Source organism: Botrytis fragariae (assembly GCF_013461495.1).
Source record: "Botrytis fragariae strain BVB16 chromosome Unknown tig00000045, whole genome shotgun sequence".
NCBI classification, from domain to species: domain Eukaryota; kingdom Fungi; phylum Ascomycota; class Leotiomycetes; order Helotiales; family Sclerotiniaceae; genus Botrytis; species Botrytis fragariae.
Window position 1 is genome coordinate 958,843 of NW_023500991.1, and position 18,807 is coordinate 977,649.

Genomic DNA, 18,807 nt, shown 5'->3' on the forward strand with positions numbered 1-18,807 from the left:
TAGGATGGATACATAACGAGAGGCGGAATGAAAACGATGGGATATGATATCGCGAGAATGATTCAGAAAACTCGGATGTGTATCTGTATACGTCGGGATGGAAATGAGGCGTTGATACTTATCATGAATGGATCTCTACTTCCTACATATACTCTTCTTGGATGCGGTTGTGATTCGTAATTGGTGTTTCTTGTGAGATGGGGTTGTGGTGTGGTTGTGGTTTGGCTGGGTGGGTAGGTTAGGTGCGATTATTTTTATGATGGGAAAGGGTGAGGGGTGAGGCAAATTAAAAGTCTATAGGGTGACAATGCTGAGAGTCTGGAACTGATTCATATTGGGATGACATGCGATAGAGTAATGGAAGCAAGTGCTTTTATTGAACTCAAGTCTGAGAAATTCAGATAGCTCTTGTGACATAATGAGAAGGCACTTGATAGCTTTACATATCATATCTCTACACATCATATCTCTTGCGGTTTATCTGATAAATTCTCTCGCTGTCTATCTTATATCCATGAATTTGGACCACAAACGTAGATCATAAAGCTCGTCGTTGAAACATTCATGAGTAAGTTCTTAGACCATTCTCAAGACCAGTCAGTCAGTGCTTGAATTCCATATCATTTAAAGCATCAAATCAGACACTCTCCCGCCAACAAACCACCCGAAAGACTCTGCACTCTTTCCTATCCTATCTAGTAAGTTGGCTGCCTGTCAAAGACAAATCTTGTATCACACATAATAGGCGATATCTTACTTACACAGTCCTTTTCAACCATCCCAGCTGTTTGATCACATCTCGTTACCTCTTACCATACTTTATCATCGGTGCCCAAGTAAACTACCTATCTATCTAAGTGTCTTTAATTACTTACACATCTCTCCAAACCTCATCCCCATTCAATCTCATTCTCCCGCCTCATTCTCTCCCATCTCCTCTCACAAACACACCTCCAACCCCAATTGCAACCTCCAACCCCAATTGCAACCCCCAACCCGCAATCCCGATCCCAATCCCAATCCAAGCCCACTCGCAGAATCCAGAATCCAGATTCCAGATTGAAGATATAATATAAACTTTGGGATTCCTCGTTAAGGGCAACTGCGAGTACAGTACTCACTCCTCCTTCACCAGTACTCCTACTTCAAGAGTCCACAAGTTCAAGAGTCCACAAGTTCACAAGTTCACGAGTTGAAGAGTTGAGATATACAAGTTTCCTCCATCTTTTCTTTACATCGCTCGGTATATATCTTTACACATAATCTCACAAATAAACAAACAACTAAACACATCACATCACAATAACTAACCAACCGACTAACTAACACGCACGACACGTATTAGATTAGCGAAGCCTTTCTAATTAACTTAATTAATCCCGTATGCTTATTGCTTCACATCCATACATCCTCGTTTTCCCCTCTCCTTTCATCTTCACAAGACACCTACCAAGGTATGTGCTTCATCACTTTCACTTTCATGCTCACATTCAAATTCAAATTCATATTCACCCACTTAAGCCATACTCAAACATAGGTAGCTTTCAAATTGAAATTTTTACTCATTTCATTTCATCTCATTCCACTTCAATTCGCTACATAAATCTCATTCTCCATACCTTTCATATTTCATCTCCTCCCTCCCCATTCTACACTCATCTCTCTCCACCCTCAAAATCCACAACTTTTGATAATGCAACCTTTCCAAAAGGCGAATCATCAATCCTATCATCCCATCATGCCAATGATTGATTCACTCTTCATCAATCAATCCATATCTGTCTCCCATTCAAGTAACTTGCTTCAACTATCGAGAGGGTATGTGTGACGCCGATATGCGTTGTAAAGAAAAAAAGGAAAACGAGGTTGATGTTACTTTGTCCCCCCAATCCATCCCACCAACCCAACCAACCCATCCTCACCAACCTCATCCATCCCCAAGCCGACCTAAATTTCCTTCCATTTCCCTGTCAAAGCGACCCACATCCCACCACCCAATTCCCACCATATGCACACCACACCTGAATTAGAACGGGGTATATTATATAGATATCTGAAATTGTGTGCATCTTTCAACGTCCTGGCAAATAATCATTGGTATCGAGCCAGCAACGAAGAATTGCTCGAAAAAATTAGATAAAAAGAAGAAATGTGAAGTGAAGTAGTGAAAAGAAAAAAGATTCGATGTGTTTCTTTGTGTTCGTCCATCAATCGTAATCAATCGAATGCGTGCGAGCATCTCAATCGTCATTGTCAAGCGGCCTCTGAATCACCACCTTAAGCAGTTTGTGGTTCTGCAACATCGGTATCTGGCGAATAGGTGTTACTTATGCCCGCACTATCCGGTACACGACTAGTCCCTGTATTCGCACTCTCTCGTTTCGAAACCCCAGAAACACCACTATCACCCTCGTCGCGATCGAAGATGATACCATGTATATTTAGACCATGCTTATCGCTTGCCGGAGTCTTCAAAGTCTCCTCTTCGACTTTTTCATCAAGGTTCATAAGTGCTGGAGGACGGTGTCGCATTTGTCGGGCTTTTGCAAGAGAAATGGTCTTTTGTTGATAAGTTGTAGTTATAGGTTTGGAATCGTCTCGGTCAATGGTAGCTTTCATTAGTGCAGCCATCCATAATCTACCCTGTTTGATATTTGGCACTGCAAAGTAGTGCACGGTAGGTTTGGTGAAGTTGACAGCTCTGGAAAGACCAGCTCGTGGCGGTACAAGTTTGAAAATGAACATAGAATCACCGCCACTTTTGCTTAATGTGGATTCTGGTTCGGCATCTGCCTCCGCTGATGCAATAGTTCCTTGTGCATTGATAGGACTTGTAGGGCTATTCGTTGCACCGGTGAGAGTGGCATGCAGACCAGTAAGGCGATCAGTGTCGGCTGGCAAGACTCGATGGAATGAAATATCGATCAATCCTTTCTCTTGATCATCGGTCTCGGAGTAGTAATATGACAGGCGGCGGCCCTTCAACACAAAAAGTCTAGGCTTCCATGTTGTCATAAGATTTGAACTTTTCTTCTTCATCCATCCACTATAATCTGCACCGACCATCTGTTCCTGAGGCGTTTTCTTTTCGAGTCCCCGCGTATAGGCACTAGTTTCCTTCTTGGACTTCTTTCTCGTTGCCTTTGGATTAATCATAGCCGTCTTATCATCGGCAGGATCGAGTTCAAAGCTTGGGCCAGCTGAAGGTGTGCTCGAACCAGTTCTTGAAGGCGATTGAAGTGGGGATTCTTTTGTTGAAGATGATACCGTGTCTGTTGGTGAAGTAATACGGGATTTCTCACGGCCGGTGACAGCATCAGATATTGCGCGCATGCTGAAATGGCTAGAGGATCCTGTGGGTTTAACAGGTAACAATCGATCGTTAGGGTAATTTTGTTGGAGACTTGGTGATTTGGGCGACATTATACTATCCATAGATCTTTCTGGTTGAAGCCTGGTAACGAGTGGAAAATCGTCCTTCGGGGGTGGTACTGGTCGAGGAGGTGAATTGACGGAACTTTCAGAGGGGGTTCTTCGACGACCATTTACAGATAAGCCGTAATATTTTTGTGCTGCGGTAGGTGGTGTCGTCTCTCTCACTGAATCGACGCTACCAAATCTTGAATGTCTTGAATTTGTTGTTGCAGTCCTTAATCTTTGCTCATCAGTGTAACTAGAGTTTCTAGAGTGTCCAGCTGTGCTACCTCTCTTGCGTAGCACGTTCCTCTGCCGACCCTCCAATTCACCACCCGAAAAATAACCTCGATCAATATCTAAATTAGTTGGGGGGGCTATAATTTCAGATGGCTGATCAGCAGATCCCTTGGTGGTAATCTCCGTGAGACCAGCCGACGATAACGGGCGATTCGAAGATAAAGGTCGTTGGGATATGGCGGATGTCGCATCACCAAGTGACCAATCTTTGTTAAATGAGGCTTGTTTCCGGTGTGAAGATACACCTTGGGGTTTATCTGCTGCAATTGTACTCATGAGTGAATTAGTGGTACTAAATTCACCAACAGAACTTTGTCTAGAGTGATGTAAATCCCTGATTGATGCAGCAGAAGGTCTCTTCTCCCCTGGAACTCTTGGACTGCCTTGCGGGGTTTTGGGAGATATTGGAGATGAGGTTGTGACAGAGTCGTTTCTTGAGGGACGCTGATGAGATTGCCGAATATTATTTGATGATGACCCAGGCCGGTTACTCAAACTGAGGTTTCTTGGTAGCATTGTTGATGAAGCACCACTACGAATGCGGCGGCCGCCATCCTCAGAACCAATTTCACTACCAGCATATGTACCAGTGTTCCTTCTTGTTGGCGTTTCACCATTTACTTCGTCCTGGAGGGCTTTTATTTTTTGCCATGTTTTGAGTCTTCGTCCAACAGAACCTAATTCAAATTCCTTCAAGAAAACCGATGTTTGGTCCATGCCCAAAAGGACATCCCCAGTGATTTCTTGATCCCGAAACACTTCACAGTGCTTCTTGTCAACTCCTACGGTAAACAAGTACTCTGCGACTTGCTCGGGTGTCCATATATTAACCTCGTCAAGAGTGTGTACGTCTTCCTCTTCTTCATCCGTTTCCTCACCATTGATATATGACATTCGTGCGTCATTGTGATGGCTACTATATTCACTTCCTGAGTCATTGATCGATTTCGGTACAGAACCAACGATATGGTTCATATCTATTATGTGCTCATCAATCACACTCAAAGTTTCGTTCATGACTGGACTATCCTGACCGTGGACGTGAGATTTCGCAGCCGAACTCGCACTCACTGCACTCAGTGGTGATATTATTTTGGGGTAACGTTTGTTGGAGATTCAATTGAGGTTGGAGATGAGGATAATCGACCTGCAGATAGGATATCTGGAATGTCTCCTGAGGTCTCGGGCAGAGCTGTCGTCTCACCAGAAGGGCTCTGCGCAATCGGTTGGAAAGGCTTTTGAAGGGATGGTTGAGGCAGCGGATTTTGCAGAACACCGGGTTGCGACATCGAAATTGTTGAAAGATTTGGATGGGAAGGGTTTCCACGAGGAGCTAATCGGGTATAGACTTTGAATGATATATCAGTTTCGATAGCCAATGCGACATCAATTCCTTTGTGGGAAGCTTACCTTCTGGGAATAAACCACTCGATCCGTTTACCAAACTCCTTCCAAGGTACCATCCGTCTCCAAATTCATCATCTCTCTCTATGAGTTCGACACGATCTCCTTTTGATAAGCTGAGCTCATCAGAACTGCGGGCAGAAAAATCATCTAGTTTAAACATTAGTGGCAGCACTCCCTTACATGACGATTTATTGGAGCAATCTTGTATCCGTATTCCGCATCCATCATACTTCCATTCTCCATGCTAACCAAGATAGATATAACTTACGAATTACAATCAAAGTTGAACCAGGCTCTGGTCGCATTGCATCTGGTCGATGATTGGACTCCATTATCCTTGGGGGTTCCATCTTGTTCAATTCTGTCTATCCTGCTCTTTCAATAATTTCTTGTCCTCCCAAGGGTCCTTCACTATTTACAAAATAACCATCGGAACTCGTGTGTGGTATGGATCTTTTGAGCTGATATATGCTTATTGAAACCAGATTGTAGTCGCCAAACGATAGTCTGAAAATTGAAGGGTGGTTGACTCGAATTTTAGTTGCAGAGGTGTGTTTTTGGGTTGCATTAACAACAACAAAAGTGAATTCGTTGTCGCAACATGAGTAGCAGGTATAGTACAACCAGTGATAGGGTTATTAGCTGGATGTTTGGTGCACTACAATGTGCAAAGCACAGGAATGGATAGAGGATCAAGTCCTGATAAAGTGGATTGGAGGTGTCTTTGAATCAGGGGGACATAATTGAGTCGTGCAATATAAAATAGAAATTGAAGTGAAGGGTGAGTGGATGAATGTTGTCTGGAGTGAAGTAAGGTAAGGTGTGAGTGTGTGTGTGTGTGTGTGAGTGAAGAGAAGTGTGATGATGATGATAAAAATAATGGAGAATTGAGTGGTGGTGGGAGGGGAGGGGATTGAAAGTTGAAAGTTGAGATTTGAGATTTGAGATTTGAGAGTTGAGAGTTGAGAGTTGAGAGTTGCGAGTTGTCGGCGTATCGCAATGCAAAGGGTACCTGGTAATGTATATACCTACTAGTTGCGTATATAGTATATATGAAGGGCCTATATATAATAACAAATTTGTATAGTTATGGTTTTTTTTTTTTAGTTTAGCAAGTGGAGTATGATTTAAGTGAGTTTTGGGGATTAGATTTGATGAAATTTTGGTCTGTGAGGTTAAGGGAAGTCTAAAAAAAGGAAATAAAGTATGGGTAATTGGCTCGACATTTACTTTCAGCTCGACAGAGTAACGCAGGTTTGAGCATCGGATTATGAATGAGTGGTAAGTAGTAAGTAGTAAGTAGTAAGTACTGGGTACTGGGTAGATAGGCTAGATAGGCTCGATAGGCAAGTGAGGATAGTCAGTGAGGATAGCAGGATGGGTAAATGAAGTGCTCACTGCTTTGGGAAAGTGGGTGATGAGCTGGAAGTGTACATACTACCTAGGTACATGCTACCTAGGCCATACTACAAAGTACAAGGTATATATATTATCCATCTGGGAGCTTAGGTAGGATACACAGAGTACCGCTGCGGAGCAATCATGCATGGCTGGAGAAAGAGCTGGCTGAGCCTTACCTTAGTTACATCTCATCCATCTCATCTCCAATGACAGAATCCAATTGGCGGATGTGTGCTATGTTTCCATCACTCTTGCTTGCTCGAATTGCCTGCTATGTACCTCTGGACGGGAGTCTGTATGGTCTCTCTATCTACCTACCTAGTACGTACTTGGGATATATCTTGATTGGTATCTTGACTGGTATCTTGACTGGTATCTCGATGGGCATCTTGTGATGACCCTTACCCAAAATCTTGCCGCTGACAACAACCAACCGGAGATCTATAAATATGAGTTCTTCCATCAACTTGACCCCCCTCCCTAGTCTTCTCATAATCCTTGGAGGGGAATTGTGATCCCACTTCCCGGTAGTCTAGAAAGAAACCCATTGCGTTGCCACCACTCTTCGACTTTCTAAAGTTATGATACCACGTGGATATCAAATACTTCTTGTGGGTAGAAATCCCGTATCTGTCATCGTTATTAGTAAGTGTGTACTTCCCCTCTACCTCTATCGTGATTCATTCATTCCAGAATCCATGCTTCTCCTGTGCCACCAATATATCGAGAAAGGATGGTAGCCACATGACCAAACACCTTCTTATGGCCTTTTCACTTTTCGCAATTTGGATGCTACATAATATCGTATCAATTATGCATGTAAGAGTGCACAGCATTACTACCTAGAAAGGTCCCTATATTCTACATGTGAAGCAACTCTAACTAACAAGCAAGGGAAGCAGGCTGCTGAGAGGTGAGCGGATTATATATCGTTCACACTAGATAAACACTCTTACTACACACACTGTAATAATCTTGGAAGTCTGTGGAGTTTGTAAAGTTTGTATGGTCTGTAGGCTGTAGGCTGTAGGCTGTCGTCTGTCGTCTGTAGTCTGTAATGTCTGTTTGTAGCCCCTCATTCCCCCTCAACCCCTCATGTAATGAACTCATCGTTGCTTGAATCTTTACACTTTTCAAGATTTATATCACTATGGAAATGACTACTGTGTACCTAGGTAGGTATTCTATCCTTGTGTCTTTCTGTCCTTTTGTCCTTTTGGCCCTTTGGCCCTTTGGCCCTTTGGCCTTCTATCCTTTTATTCTTCTATTCTTCTATTCTTCTATCCTTCTATCCTTCTATCCTTCTATCCTTCTATCCTCCTATCCTCCTATCCTCCTACCCTCCTACCCTTCTATCCTCCTGTTCTTCGACCCTCTTGTCCTTCTGTTCATATCATCTATCCAGTACACCTAAACACCTAAACAATTCAACACAAGAAACCATTCTTCAATAAACTTAATTGATGATATTTCATGTCGATAGATCTGAATGAAAACATTATATCCTATTGGATGTATTCCTGACCTCTAAGTGTTATAATAGATTCATCTCATTCTCATTGGTTATTATCGATTTCTACCTTGCAGAGTTTATTCACCACCCATTCACCTTTGAGGTTGTTTGTTATCGCTACGTACCGTACCGCCTTCTCGATACTGATACTGATACTGATACTGAACCTCATCAAACATCTATTCATCGACCTCGACTTGTCTCCTTCACACCACAACAACAACAACAACATCAACTTTTAATACGCAACTTCTTCAATTTACATTGAATTCTGTTGTCATATTTCCTGTTATAATTTAATTCCTTCATATAGTAGAAGAAAGAAAGAAGATATCACATGTCCCTTACGGCAATCCTGGTTCAGAACATCTCATCTCACATACGGTAGTATGGTATAAGACAGGGCTCCATTCCTTTTTCTTTTTCCACAAAACGAACTTCGCAAGATCTGGAACAGAGGGCGTGGACGTGGGTGAAGGTAAAGGCGAGGGATTGAGGAGAAAACATTCGATACACCTTCATACGTGAGAGGTCTCTAATGCTTTTCAAATCCACCTTGAATTGTTACCAAAACGGATTCAATGAATTCTCGACAACGTCGAACTTGAGACATGCGCCGACCGCCCGATAAAGAGAGCAATTCTGCCATGACCGAACGAGATGTTGTCTCCTCTAATGCCACATTAAACGCCTTTTTGGGCGGGTCCCGACAAAAATCTTGGATGATCGCAGGAGGGGCACCAGTTCGACCGACTCCACGACGTCCTAGCATCACTAAACCGTCAGAACAGAGCAATGCGAATAATCCTCAAAGGTACGCTACATCTAATTTACTGACTGAAAACTACACACTCGAGCACAAAATTATTGTATCGAGTGGCTGGCGCAAAGGGCTACTCATTCATAGATAGACATGGACGGGTATCCCGTGGGCTTCAGACTTTTAGAAGTTCACATCATTGCCATGAGCCAGGTATCCTGGTCCTATTGCCAGATGCTGTTTGCGACCCTTGAATGCCTGCTTGTGTCAGGCACACACCACAAACAAAGCTCCATTCAATGATTCGAGGCTAATTACAGTAATCTTCAGAACTTCGACCACTACTTTACTTTCGCCAGTAACAAGCAACGAATCATCGAGTCCCGGACTGGCGCAGAATTCTGTCCCTCTTCAAAACACACACACCGCCTCCTTCGCCGGCACGCATGGGTCTTCGAGAGTGAATGCCACAATCGCAACAAGTCAAGCTCTGCAAGAAGCATGTATTACACCTTCGAATCCCGATATTGTTCAGCCTCGAGTTCTCCCTGATGTAGCGAGAGACGAGCCTGACGAAACTTGCACAGTGACAACACCTGCAAGGCCTCCTCTGTCTGAAGATATCTCTCAACTGCAGACCTCAGCTGACATCACTTCAACTGGAAACCCATTGCGGGATTCACTGCCCAAGTCCTCTTCGGACCCAAACATAAGCAGTCGGGTACCATCTGTTACCAAGAGAAATTCAGAAATATTACCAGCAGTCCAGGGTCAAGTGGATCAGACAATGCTTTCCCATGCGCAGTGTCCGCAACGGCGGCCATCCTTTCGCCCTGCCATGCCTTCTTTGAAGCCCCGTGCTGAAATGGTAAAGAAGTATATCGAACGATATGGGGGTATGGCCAGCTTGAATTCTGCGCTTGAAAAGCCAAGGTTCAGTTTGATGGAAACTGCCTGCAAGTCTGATGATGCCCATTATGTTGCAACACATCAGCTGTTCTGTGTGTGGGATACAAGCCGTAAGGATATTACAGGTATAGCTGAGCTTCCAGACTCAGTGACTTTAACTCATGCATTTCGCATACTTGGTCAGCTGATACGAGACAATGAAGGCATGGCACCGAATCACCTTAGATGGTTTGCTAATTTTCCAAGTCCATTTGCGGATTTGATGAAAAATTCCGAGCCATATCGGCGAATCGTTCAAGAAGTCGGCACATTTCTGTCAAAGTTAGTTTCTAATTGGTCGGAGCTAACGAGGATGTGTACTAGCAGAGGCTACCCGCCGCTAGTTGATGAATTGATTAATGAATTAGGGCTATTATCACCGACTTTGCAGAATATTGTATTCACTGCGACTAGGCGCAATCTTAATATTGTGGATGATGAATATGGTAATGAAATGGAAAGAGTGTTTGAACAAGATAGAACCGGACACAGAGAACTTGCTGCTCGATATAATACTTCTCGACCACCCTCGGAAAAGGAGATTCAAGAGAGAACTAAAACCATAGTACAAAAGTATGTGACGATCTCTTTGAAAGCGCGCCAGAAGATGATGACGAACATTGCTCCGCAACCTTTAACAGCAGCACCAGCGACTCCCTCGAGCATCAGTCAAATCCCAAGGATTCCAAATGGATCATACCCTCATCTAATGGGATCGAGTTTCAATTCCAACCAGAGCACTCAGCAAAGTCATGTTCAGAATCGTCAAACTGGTCAAACCTTGAGTCAAATACGAACCTCGTTCACCAGACCTTCATCACCTTTGATGATGACAAGTGCGACCGGCAGTCATCAAAGTGTTACACCCCGTACAGGTGTAGACACGCCTGGTGCAATTTCCATACAAGCCTTATCTATGGGGTCGCCAGTCCAACAAGGATTCCAATATTCGTCACCTATCATGCGTAGTAATGGCTCTCAATTTCTGTCACCGGTCTTGCAGAGCAATGGTTCTCAATCACCAATCATAGGACAAAATCAGGGACTTCCTCAAGTCCAATATAGTTTTGACCCGAGATTCGACATTAGACAACAACAGCATTATCCACAGCCATATATGCAACAGGCAAATGTCCCAGCACAGTATGGCCTAAATAATACCCAACAAATGAGTTCTCAACAATTGCAACAAATTCAAATGCATCAGCAGCATCTACAACATCAACAGCAGCAGCAACATTGGTTACAGCATCAGATGTCTCAACAGCAGCAAGCCCAACATCAAGCTTTAGCACTGCAGCGTCAAGCCCATCCGAGAAGAGATAGCCATCCAATCAATGGTCAGCAACAACAGCAGCAAGTTTCATCAAGAAATACTAGCAGGAATAGTACAAGAAATAATAGCGTTTCCGGCGAGCATATGTCTCCGTTGGTGAGTGGTTCTATTTACATGCGAAATAATCCTCAAGGGAACCAAGGACCTCCGTACCCAAGGCCGACGACCATTGAAGAGCAAGAATGCATACAATATAGCAACATGCCTAATCCTATGAAAAGATCTTTCATCCCTCCCCTTGGTTTTATACATCCCCATGGAATTCCAGATCCAGACATGAAAGCTCTTCATCAAGCGACTCTTCGCAGTCCTCGCCTTGTTACTATCGATACACCTAACCTTGGGTGTGATGGCGTCTCTCGCAGATTTTATCAATTTGTCAAGGATTTTCCTATGGCCCCAACGAAGATCCCCTTCGAATCCTCACTCAACAGATTAGAGTTTCAGATTTCTGCCGATGCATTGAAGCGTATTTCTCGTGATAAATTGGTTGCCAAAGATTGTCTAATGGTCCGAGAAGTCAAATCTCAATCTCTTCAATTTCGATTGAGATGTGTATCAGCTGTCGCAGATGCAAATGAAATCCCAGTTTCGAGATGGGTTGTTTCGGATACGGTGTGGCCCGAAATGATCTTCGTGGATATGAACAGCCATGAGTTAGAGGCTAGACGCAAATGGCACCATGGGAGAGATCTTCCAATCGATATCACGCCTTATGTAAATTCTGGAACCAACGAGATTACAATATCGATGCCCAAGTTACCTACAACAACTAAAGAAAAGGAATATTTTCTGGCTGTGGAAGAGATTGAGATATTACAGCACAATGAAATCATGGAAAGATGTAAAGAACAAAGCATTCCTGCAGCGACGGTCGTGGAAGACATTAAAAAGAAGCTTGCAGGCCCGACTGAGGATGACGATGAACTTTCGATAGTGGTCACTGATCTTTCCATTGGTCTTACTGATCCTTTTACCTCGAGAATCTTTGAAATTCCTGTTCGTGGTAAGAACTGTTTGCATCGGGAATGTTTTGATCTCGCAACTTTCCTTTCGACACGCCCAAGTAAGCCGAAACGACCAGATCAACCTTGCATGGTTGACGTTTGGAAGTGTCCGCTGTGCTCCGAGGATGCACGTCCACACAGCCTTCGGTACGATGAATTCCTAGCTTCTGTGAGAGACAAACTACAGGAACAAGATGAGCTTGACGTTAAAACCATCCTGGTTGCGGCGGATGGTACTTGGCGTCCAAAATTGGAGTCACAACCTTCACGTAAACGAAAGTCAACCACCGATGACGATGATGACGATTCGATAGATGAAAAGAGGCCAAGAAAGAAATCAACAAATGACGTTAAGCATGCCGTGGTAGAGATAATTGAATTGGACGATGATTAAACTTTTCTTTACTGGATTTCCGTTACGATCACACACGAATACACGAGCACAATGCGACGTGGAGTTTTGCAAAATTGACCAGCTATTTTTGGGTTAGATGGATTAGCTTCTTTGCATGGGTGCTTATTAGCGGCGTTGATTTTATGGAAAATGGATGGAGGACGGACACAACCAATCGTTTGGCGTACACTAATTTTTGCTACTTCTTCATGTTAGGGCGTTCTCAACTTATTTCGGAAATCTCACAACATGGCTTTGGCGTATGAATGCTCTGCTGAACGCGGCTGCGTAGGGTGTGGTTTCTTAGCATGCGAGAACATGGCATGGAAGGATAGCATATGGTAGGGCATGGCTTTTTTTTCTTTCATGGTGGAAAAATACCCTTAGATCATGATTATCATGAAATTTGAATGTATGATCAGGGATTGGTCTAATTGACAGCGACTGGTGATAGACTACTAGGTCTAGAATGGATGGAATGTGTACATTGTAATAATGAGCTAAGATAGTTGGCTGCAAGACTTGGTATGCATTTATGTGAAGTAATTACAATAAACGAGAGTTGAATTTGTGAGCATGAAACGTTTTTTCTGATTTGAACCGAATTCTTGGGTTGTGTCTTTGAGAGGGCGTTGATTTTGCAGTTTTGCAGTTTTGCTTATGAGAGGCTGGGGATGGGAGGTATATGAAGGTAGTAGGTGTTTGTTTGTTTCTTTTGCGTGGAACGTTGTTGGACTGGGTAGGATAGGATAGAGTATTAGAACTCTCAAGAGATTATGAAGAAAGTCCGTTCGTGTCTGATGAGGGAAGAAAGGGAGGAAGGAAGGAAAATCTCTCGACTCTCAAGTGATGGGTTGGGCAAGAGCAGAAGAGAAAATTGATGGAAGGGAAAGGGAAAGGAAAAGGAAAAGGGAAAGGGAAAGGGAGAGGGAGAGGGAGAGGGAGAGGGAAAGAGAAAGGAAATACTGGGAGATCATTAGGATTTTTGAGTCATTAGGATATTCCTTTTTTGTGTATATTGATCTTGATCTTGATATTGATATTCTTTCAGCACTCACTGCTATTGCTCAATATTATGATTGATTCATCGACGACCTCTACTATCAATACCAGTATCAGTATCAACATCAACACCGACAACCAGATTCTACACTGCACTATACGAAAATTAAAATTAAAATTAAAAATCCCACCTCACCATCTCGCATTCGCAACCCAGCATCCCTCGATTCCTCCAAGTCAACAATCAACAATCAACCACCACCACCTCCTCCTCCTCCTCCCACAACCATGCCCCCCCTCCCCACCCCACCCCTCAATCTCCGCCCCCCAAAACTCTTCCAAACCCTCCTCATCAGCATTCTCTACCTGCTCACCATGATCCTCACCCTCTTCAGCGTACTACTCATCGCTTCCATCTGGACATTCTTCATGGTAGATTATAGTTTTGAGAATCTTTCCGTGACGGTACTTTCCTGCATTGCGGAGGTTGTATTGGTTAGTTTTTTTTTGTTCATTTTTTGTTTATTTTTTGTTTATTTTTTGTTTATTTTTTGTTTATTTTTTGTTTTTTTTTTGTTTTTTTGTTCTTTCTCCTCACTTTTTTTCCTTTTGTCTCCCCTTTCATGTTGCTTGTTCTTTCAAAGGATGTGGCGAATCATCGAGATTGCAACACAATACTATTCGAGGAACTGCATTTCGAATCATAAAAATGCGGAAACATATCGTGTTGGGGTAGCTGGGGCTAATTTTTACGTGGTGTAGAGCTCGGCTGATAGGTTGTGCGAGTTTGTGGGGTTGGAGATGACGGATGAGGGGTTTTATTATTTTGGGGGGGAGGAAGAGGAGGAGGAGGAGGAATGGTGAGGTGAGGTGTAAGTGGGTGATGAGGGGTGGGTAGGGGTGTGATGAGCAGTTTGGCGTGAAGGAGAGTGTAGGTTGGATATGAGTGTGATGTGAAGAGGGGTGAAGAGGGGTATAGCCTGGATAGGAGCGCGTCAGCGAGATGTATACCAGCGAGATGTATATCAGCGAGAGTTATATTAACAAATTTGTAATACATCGGCGGGGAGGACCTGATGAGCATTGTTTGGAATGCTCTACCCATGGTTAGCATCAGGATTAACCACGGAAATCCAAGTTGGAAGCATTGATCAAGACCAAATTTCGATATTCCAATATTCTTGTGACATTTTCCGTTAGAGAAGAACAGGTATATTATGAAATATACACGCAAATAATGGGTACTTGCGTTTCTCACGGCTCGAGGTTTTCGGAAGCAGCATTTCAATGTATGGCAGCTGCTGGTCATGATTTGAAGTATGAGGACAAGTGGGAGTTTGATCAGGAAGACAATGAAAGTTATGATTTCAAGGCTCTGGATTCTTGACAGGAAGAGAAGGGTCAAATACTGTGTGGTAACGCATCGTATTCTTGCTTGTGGTGTGTAATGGTAGGGATCTCCAAGAGAATGGATATACCATCTAACGATCTTGACGGATCGCGTTCAATCACAATCTGAATAGTTTAAATTGAAAGCCAGAAAACAAAACATAACACAAAGTAAGCAAAGAGTCCCCCGGATCCCCCTCACTCGAGAAGAATTATACGGTATTGTGAAACCACAGAGACAGTTTGCATGCTTATAATTATTAAATGATCAACCCTAATAACCAAAAAGGAAAAGAAATCCTCAAGCCTGAAGCAGAAAATAGTGGGAGATGCGATGATAGCCGTCCTCTCCAACTAGACGTCGATCATGCGGAGGGTTAGTGCATTTAGCTTGTTCGCTAATGCGAATAAGCTTTTTCGAACAAACTTTCAATATAACTCAGTTGCCCATCCTCGTTTTTGGGATAGAGAATTGCCAGATATCCAAGGATTTGACTTTGAGATGCCTGGAAAAGTTAATACTGACATCATTCATAGAGGCACCTAGAAATGCTAAAAGCATCTCTCTCGGATAGAACAAACTCTGATTGACTGTTTTTTCCCTTAGTGCAGTCCGTCAACATGATTTCTTAAACAAGCCAATTTAAAGCAGTCGCCGGACGAGAAGAATGGAAAATCAATACAGACTGAAGTTTGAGGATGTGACTTTGCTTCGCTTGAATACAATTCGAAAGCCTCAAAAGATCTAGACTTGTTGTGAAGATTACACTCATCTCCCCCAGATATCATATATTTAGAGTCTGTGAAAGGCCTTAATTTTCTCTCAAGATCGTACATCTAAAAAAAATACTGGACTTTCCATAGCACATGTAACATTCCTCGCGCAAATAAGACTGACGTGAAGCATTAGTTGACGCCAAGAAGAGTCCAGGAACTCAATGACTTGCAGAATGGTCACTAAGTAGCGTAGAAATAAAACTATAATGATGCCACGATTTGAAGATCCAATTCCCTTCAGATATATAAGGTAAATTCCCGATCCTACGACAGCCCCTCCTTCAACACAACTTTCATATATACAAAACCCACAACACCTGTGTTATTGAACCTTTTTGCAAACGGAAAACATAAGAACAGAAAACATACACATTTGCCTACATTATGGGTACTCGATAATCTATCTACCAAGCATAATCGACAGTAACAAGTTCGACTTCGGATAGTAGCATCAATCAATCAATCAATCGAAAAACATTTTCAATTTCTAAGACACAAATACTATTCTCAAGGTGAAAGTGTTGAATATCAAATCGCGAAATCGCAATCAATCAACCAAGAGCGACTCGCAACTCTCAGCATCACATATGCATTCAGTCCTAAGCAACTTTCAACACCACTCAATCTTTCAATCGAACACACCCACCCAAAAAGCAACCTAAAAAGCAACCTCTGAAATCGCAAAATCGGCCAACCAACCAAAAAGCACCAATTCCCAAGCAACTTCCACACAACAACTTCGGGGTGAAAATGAAGGTTCTCGGTCTGCGAATTGGGGAACCAAAGCCCGAATATCTGGATGCTACTAAGCCAATAGATCACATACAGCAGCTCCCTGATGCCCCTAAGAGAAAGAGTCGATCAGTTGAGGGTGGCCTGAGCAGACAAGAGAGCGATGGAAGTTTGCCATCTGGTGCGAGCAGTCAGGAAAGTGCAGATAGCTCGACACCGATAGTCGCACGTACAGTAGAAGAGCTGAGGGATGTGATTGGAGGAACTGGTTCATCAGCTTCGGACTTAGAATGTGTGTTGTTAATCTTATAAGTTATCGGAGAGAACATGTGTACTGACTCCCCAATAGTAAAATCTAGAATTTTAGAGCTTGCAATCAGTGATATTGGCATGGGAAAGTATCAATGGTATTTGTTTGTACTATGTGGTATGGGATGGGCGGCGGATAAGTATATTGCTCCTCCCATTTCCTGAAAATGATAGAACCTGATAAAAATTAGTCTCTGGCTCCAGGGAGTAGCGTTAATCCTGCCTACCTCCTCTGTTGTTTATGGTGTATCTGATCAACATGTTCGCTACGCCACTCTTGTCTTGAATGTTGGACTGTCACTTGGCGCCTTTGGCTGGGGGTTTGGATCGGATAAAATAGGGAGAAGACTCGGTTTCAACTCAACATTAGTCATTGCTGGAATATTTGCCTTCTTGACAGGAATTGCACCAAATTTCATTGCCGAGGCAGCTTTTCTCGGAGTACTTGGACTTGGAGTAGGAGGCAGTCTACCGGTAGATGGAACTATGTTTGTACGTCGACACTCTCAACGTGAAGTCCCGCCTCAAACTCGAGACATTGCGTTTGTTTAATATTCCATAGTGCTGCTTGCTAATGCCTTAGTAGCTTGAATTTCTACCACACAAAGACCGTATTTACTTGACACTTCTGTCTGTATGGTGGCCGATTGGGCAGGTTGTGGCTTCACTTTTTGCATGGCTCTTCCTTGGATCAAGTTTTGAAGCAAAACGTGGTCTAAGACTTTTCTTATACACCATGGGTGCTATAACTTTGACAATGGCTATCTCTCGCTGGCTTTTTGATAGTATAGAGTCGCCGAAATTCCTCCTTGCTTCGAACAGGCAAGCAGAAGCTGTAAGATCTGTTCGTGCACTGGCGCATAAGAACGGCACCAAAACGTGGCTCACCGAAGAAATCCTCAACGAGATAGGAGGGACAGCAGAGGTAATCAATGTAGTGAATTCAAGCATCAAAGTGCGGGTACGTCAAGCGATTGCATCTTTCGGACCAGAGACAAAAAGGCAGATCTCTCCACTGTTTGGAAATGCTGAATTGGGTATAAATACTGTAAGTTGTGAATCGAGTATTTCGATTCTCCGATTTTAACTTCATTTAGGCTCTATTGTGGATCATTTGGCTTTGTATTGGAATAGGATATCCATTGTTCAATTCCTTCTTACCACAATATTTGAAAGGCGGCAATAAAACTGAGAGCGAATCCAACACTTATCGAAATTACTTGATAATAAGTACAGCCGCTGTCCCCGGGTCCCTTTTGGCTTGCTATATTGTCAATGTGGCCGGCCGTAAGAGACCAATGGCCTTTGCAACGATGATTGCCGGAGTATGTTTCTTCCTTTTCACCCTTCGTAACGATAGCAGCTTTCAACTCGGCTTTGGTTGCGCAGCATCATTTTTCCAGAACATCATGTTTGGAATTCTTTAGTGAGTCTATCAGCTTTATCAACGTGAAAGTTGTCATGCTGTACTAACAGCATGTAGTGCATATACTCCAGAAACCTTTCCCGGATCCAGTAGAGGAACTGGTTGTGGTATTGCCCACTCATTGAATAGACTTGGTGGAATAATTGCTCCTCTCATCGCAGCGAATGTTGGAGCATCTAATCCAAGCATCCCTATTTACGTCAGTGGAAGTTTGATCATTGTAGCATTTTTGGCCATGTGTTGCCTGAGAATAGAAACGCAGAATAGACAGTCGTTGTAAGCGGGTTGCACAGTATGGGGGACAGCCTCCGTATACCAAGCGTAGTACTTATTATGTAGAACGAATACAGTGTACGAAATAACTTCATGTCCCGCGAGTTGAATGTACCACACGGCGATAGAGAGCCTGGTTTTTAACCATGCAACTGCAGAAACCTGATGTTGAACATTCTGATCTCTATCAGTCTTTCCATTACCAGCTTCGATGGCCCATAATTCTTTCCCATCTCCAATCTCAGATTGAAACAAAATATTACGCGGCTTGGTAGATGATATTGGAGTCTGTGAAATTCTGCCCTGCCACTGCATTCATCAATATTATATCGATCATGACAATCCAATAACTTCTACGGGATGAAGTCTGATTAAAGTAAACAACAGGGATGGGAGGTGTGGGCTGACGGACAAGCTAC

The 18,807-nt window shown here is 43.1% G+C and overlaps 3 protein-coding genes across 3 annotated transcripts; 2 read left to right on the forward strand and 1 right to left on the reverse strand.

Annotated features, from left to right (window-relative positions):
• Positions 1 to 2,277: 2,277 nt before the first annotated feature.
• On the reverse strand, positions 2,278 to 5,471 carry Bfra_003502 (putative sam domain-containing protein; the record flags this gene model as incomplete). The annotated part of the gene is made up of 4 exons (XM_037333908.1): positions 2,278 to 4,784; positions 4,862 to 5,062; positions 5,125 to 5,268; positions 5,390 to 5,471. 4 exons carry the CDS (start codon positions 5,469 to 5,471, stop codon positions 2,278 to 2,280), a joined length of 2,934 nt encoding a protein of 977 aa, XP_037193995.1.
• Positions 5,472 to 8,646: 3,175 nt separating this feature from the next.
• Bfra_003503 (putative miz zinc finger protein) lies at positions 8,647 to 12,480 on the forward strand (the record flags this gene model as incomplete). The annotated part of the gene is made up of 2 exons (XM_037333909.1): positions 8,647 to 8,849; positions 9,126 to 12,480. The coding sequence occupies 2 exons, from the start codon at positions 8,647 to 8,649 to the stop codon at positions 12,478 to 12,480; spliced, it is 3,558 nt and encodes a 1,185-aa protein (XP_037193996.1).
• A 3,918-nt stretch (positions 12,481 to 16,398) lies between these two features.
• Positions 16,399 to 18,395, forward strand: Bfra_003504 (putative sugar transporter protein; the record flags this gene model as incomplete). Its single annotated transcript, XM_037333910.1, has 6 exons — positions 16,399 to 16,672; positions 16,730 to 16,829; positions 16,881 to 17,181; positions 17,276 to 17,737; positions 17,787 to 18,115; positions 18,173 to 18,395. The coding sequence occupies 6 exons, from the start codon at positions 16,399 to 16,401 to the stop codon at positions 18,393 to 18,395; spliced, it is 1,689 nt and encodes a 562-aa protein (XP_037193997.1).
• Between the last annotated feature and the right edge of the window lie 412 nt (positions 18,396 to 18,807).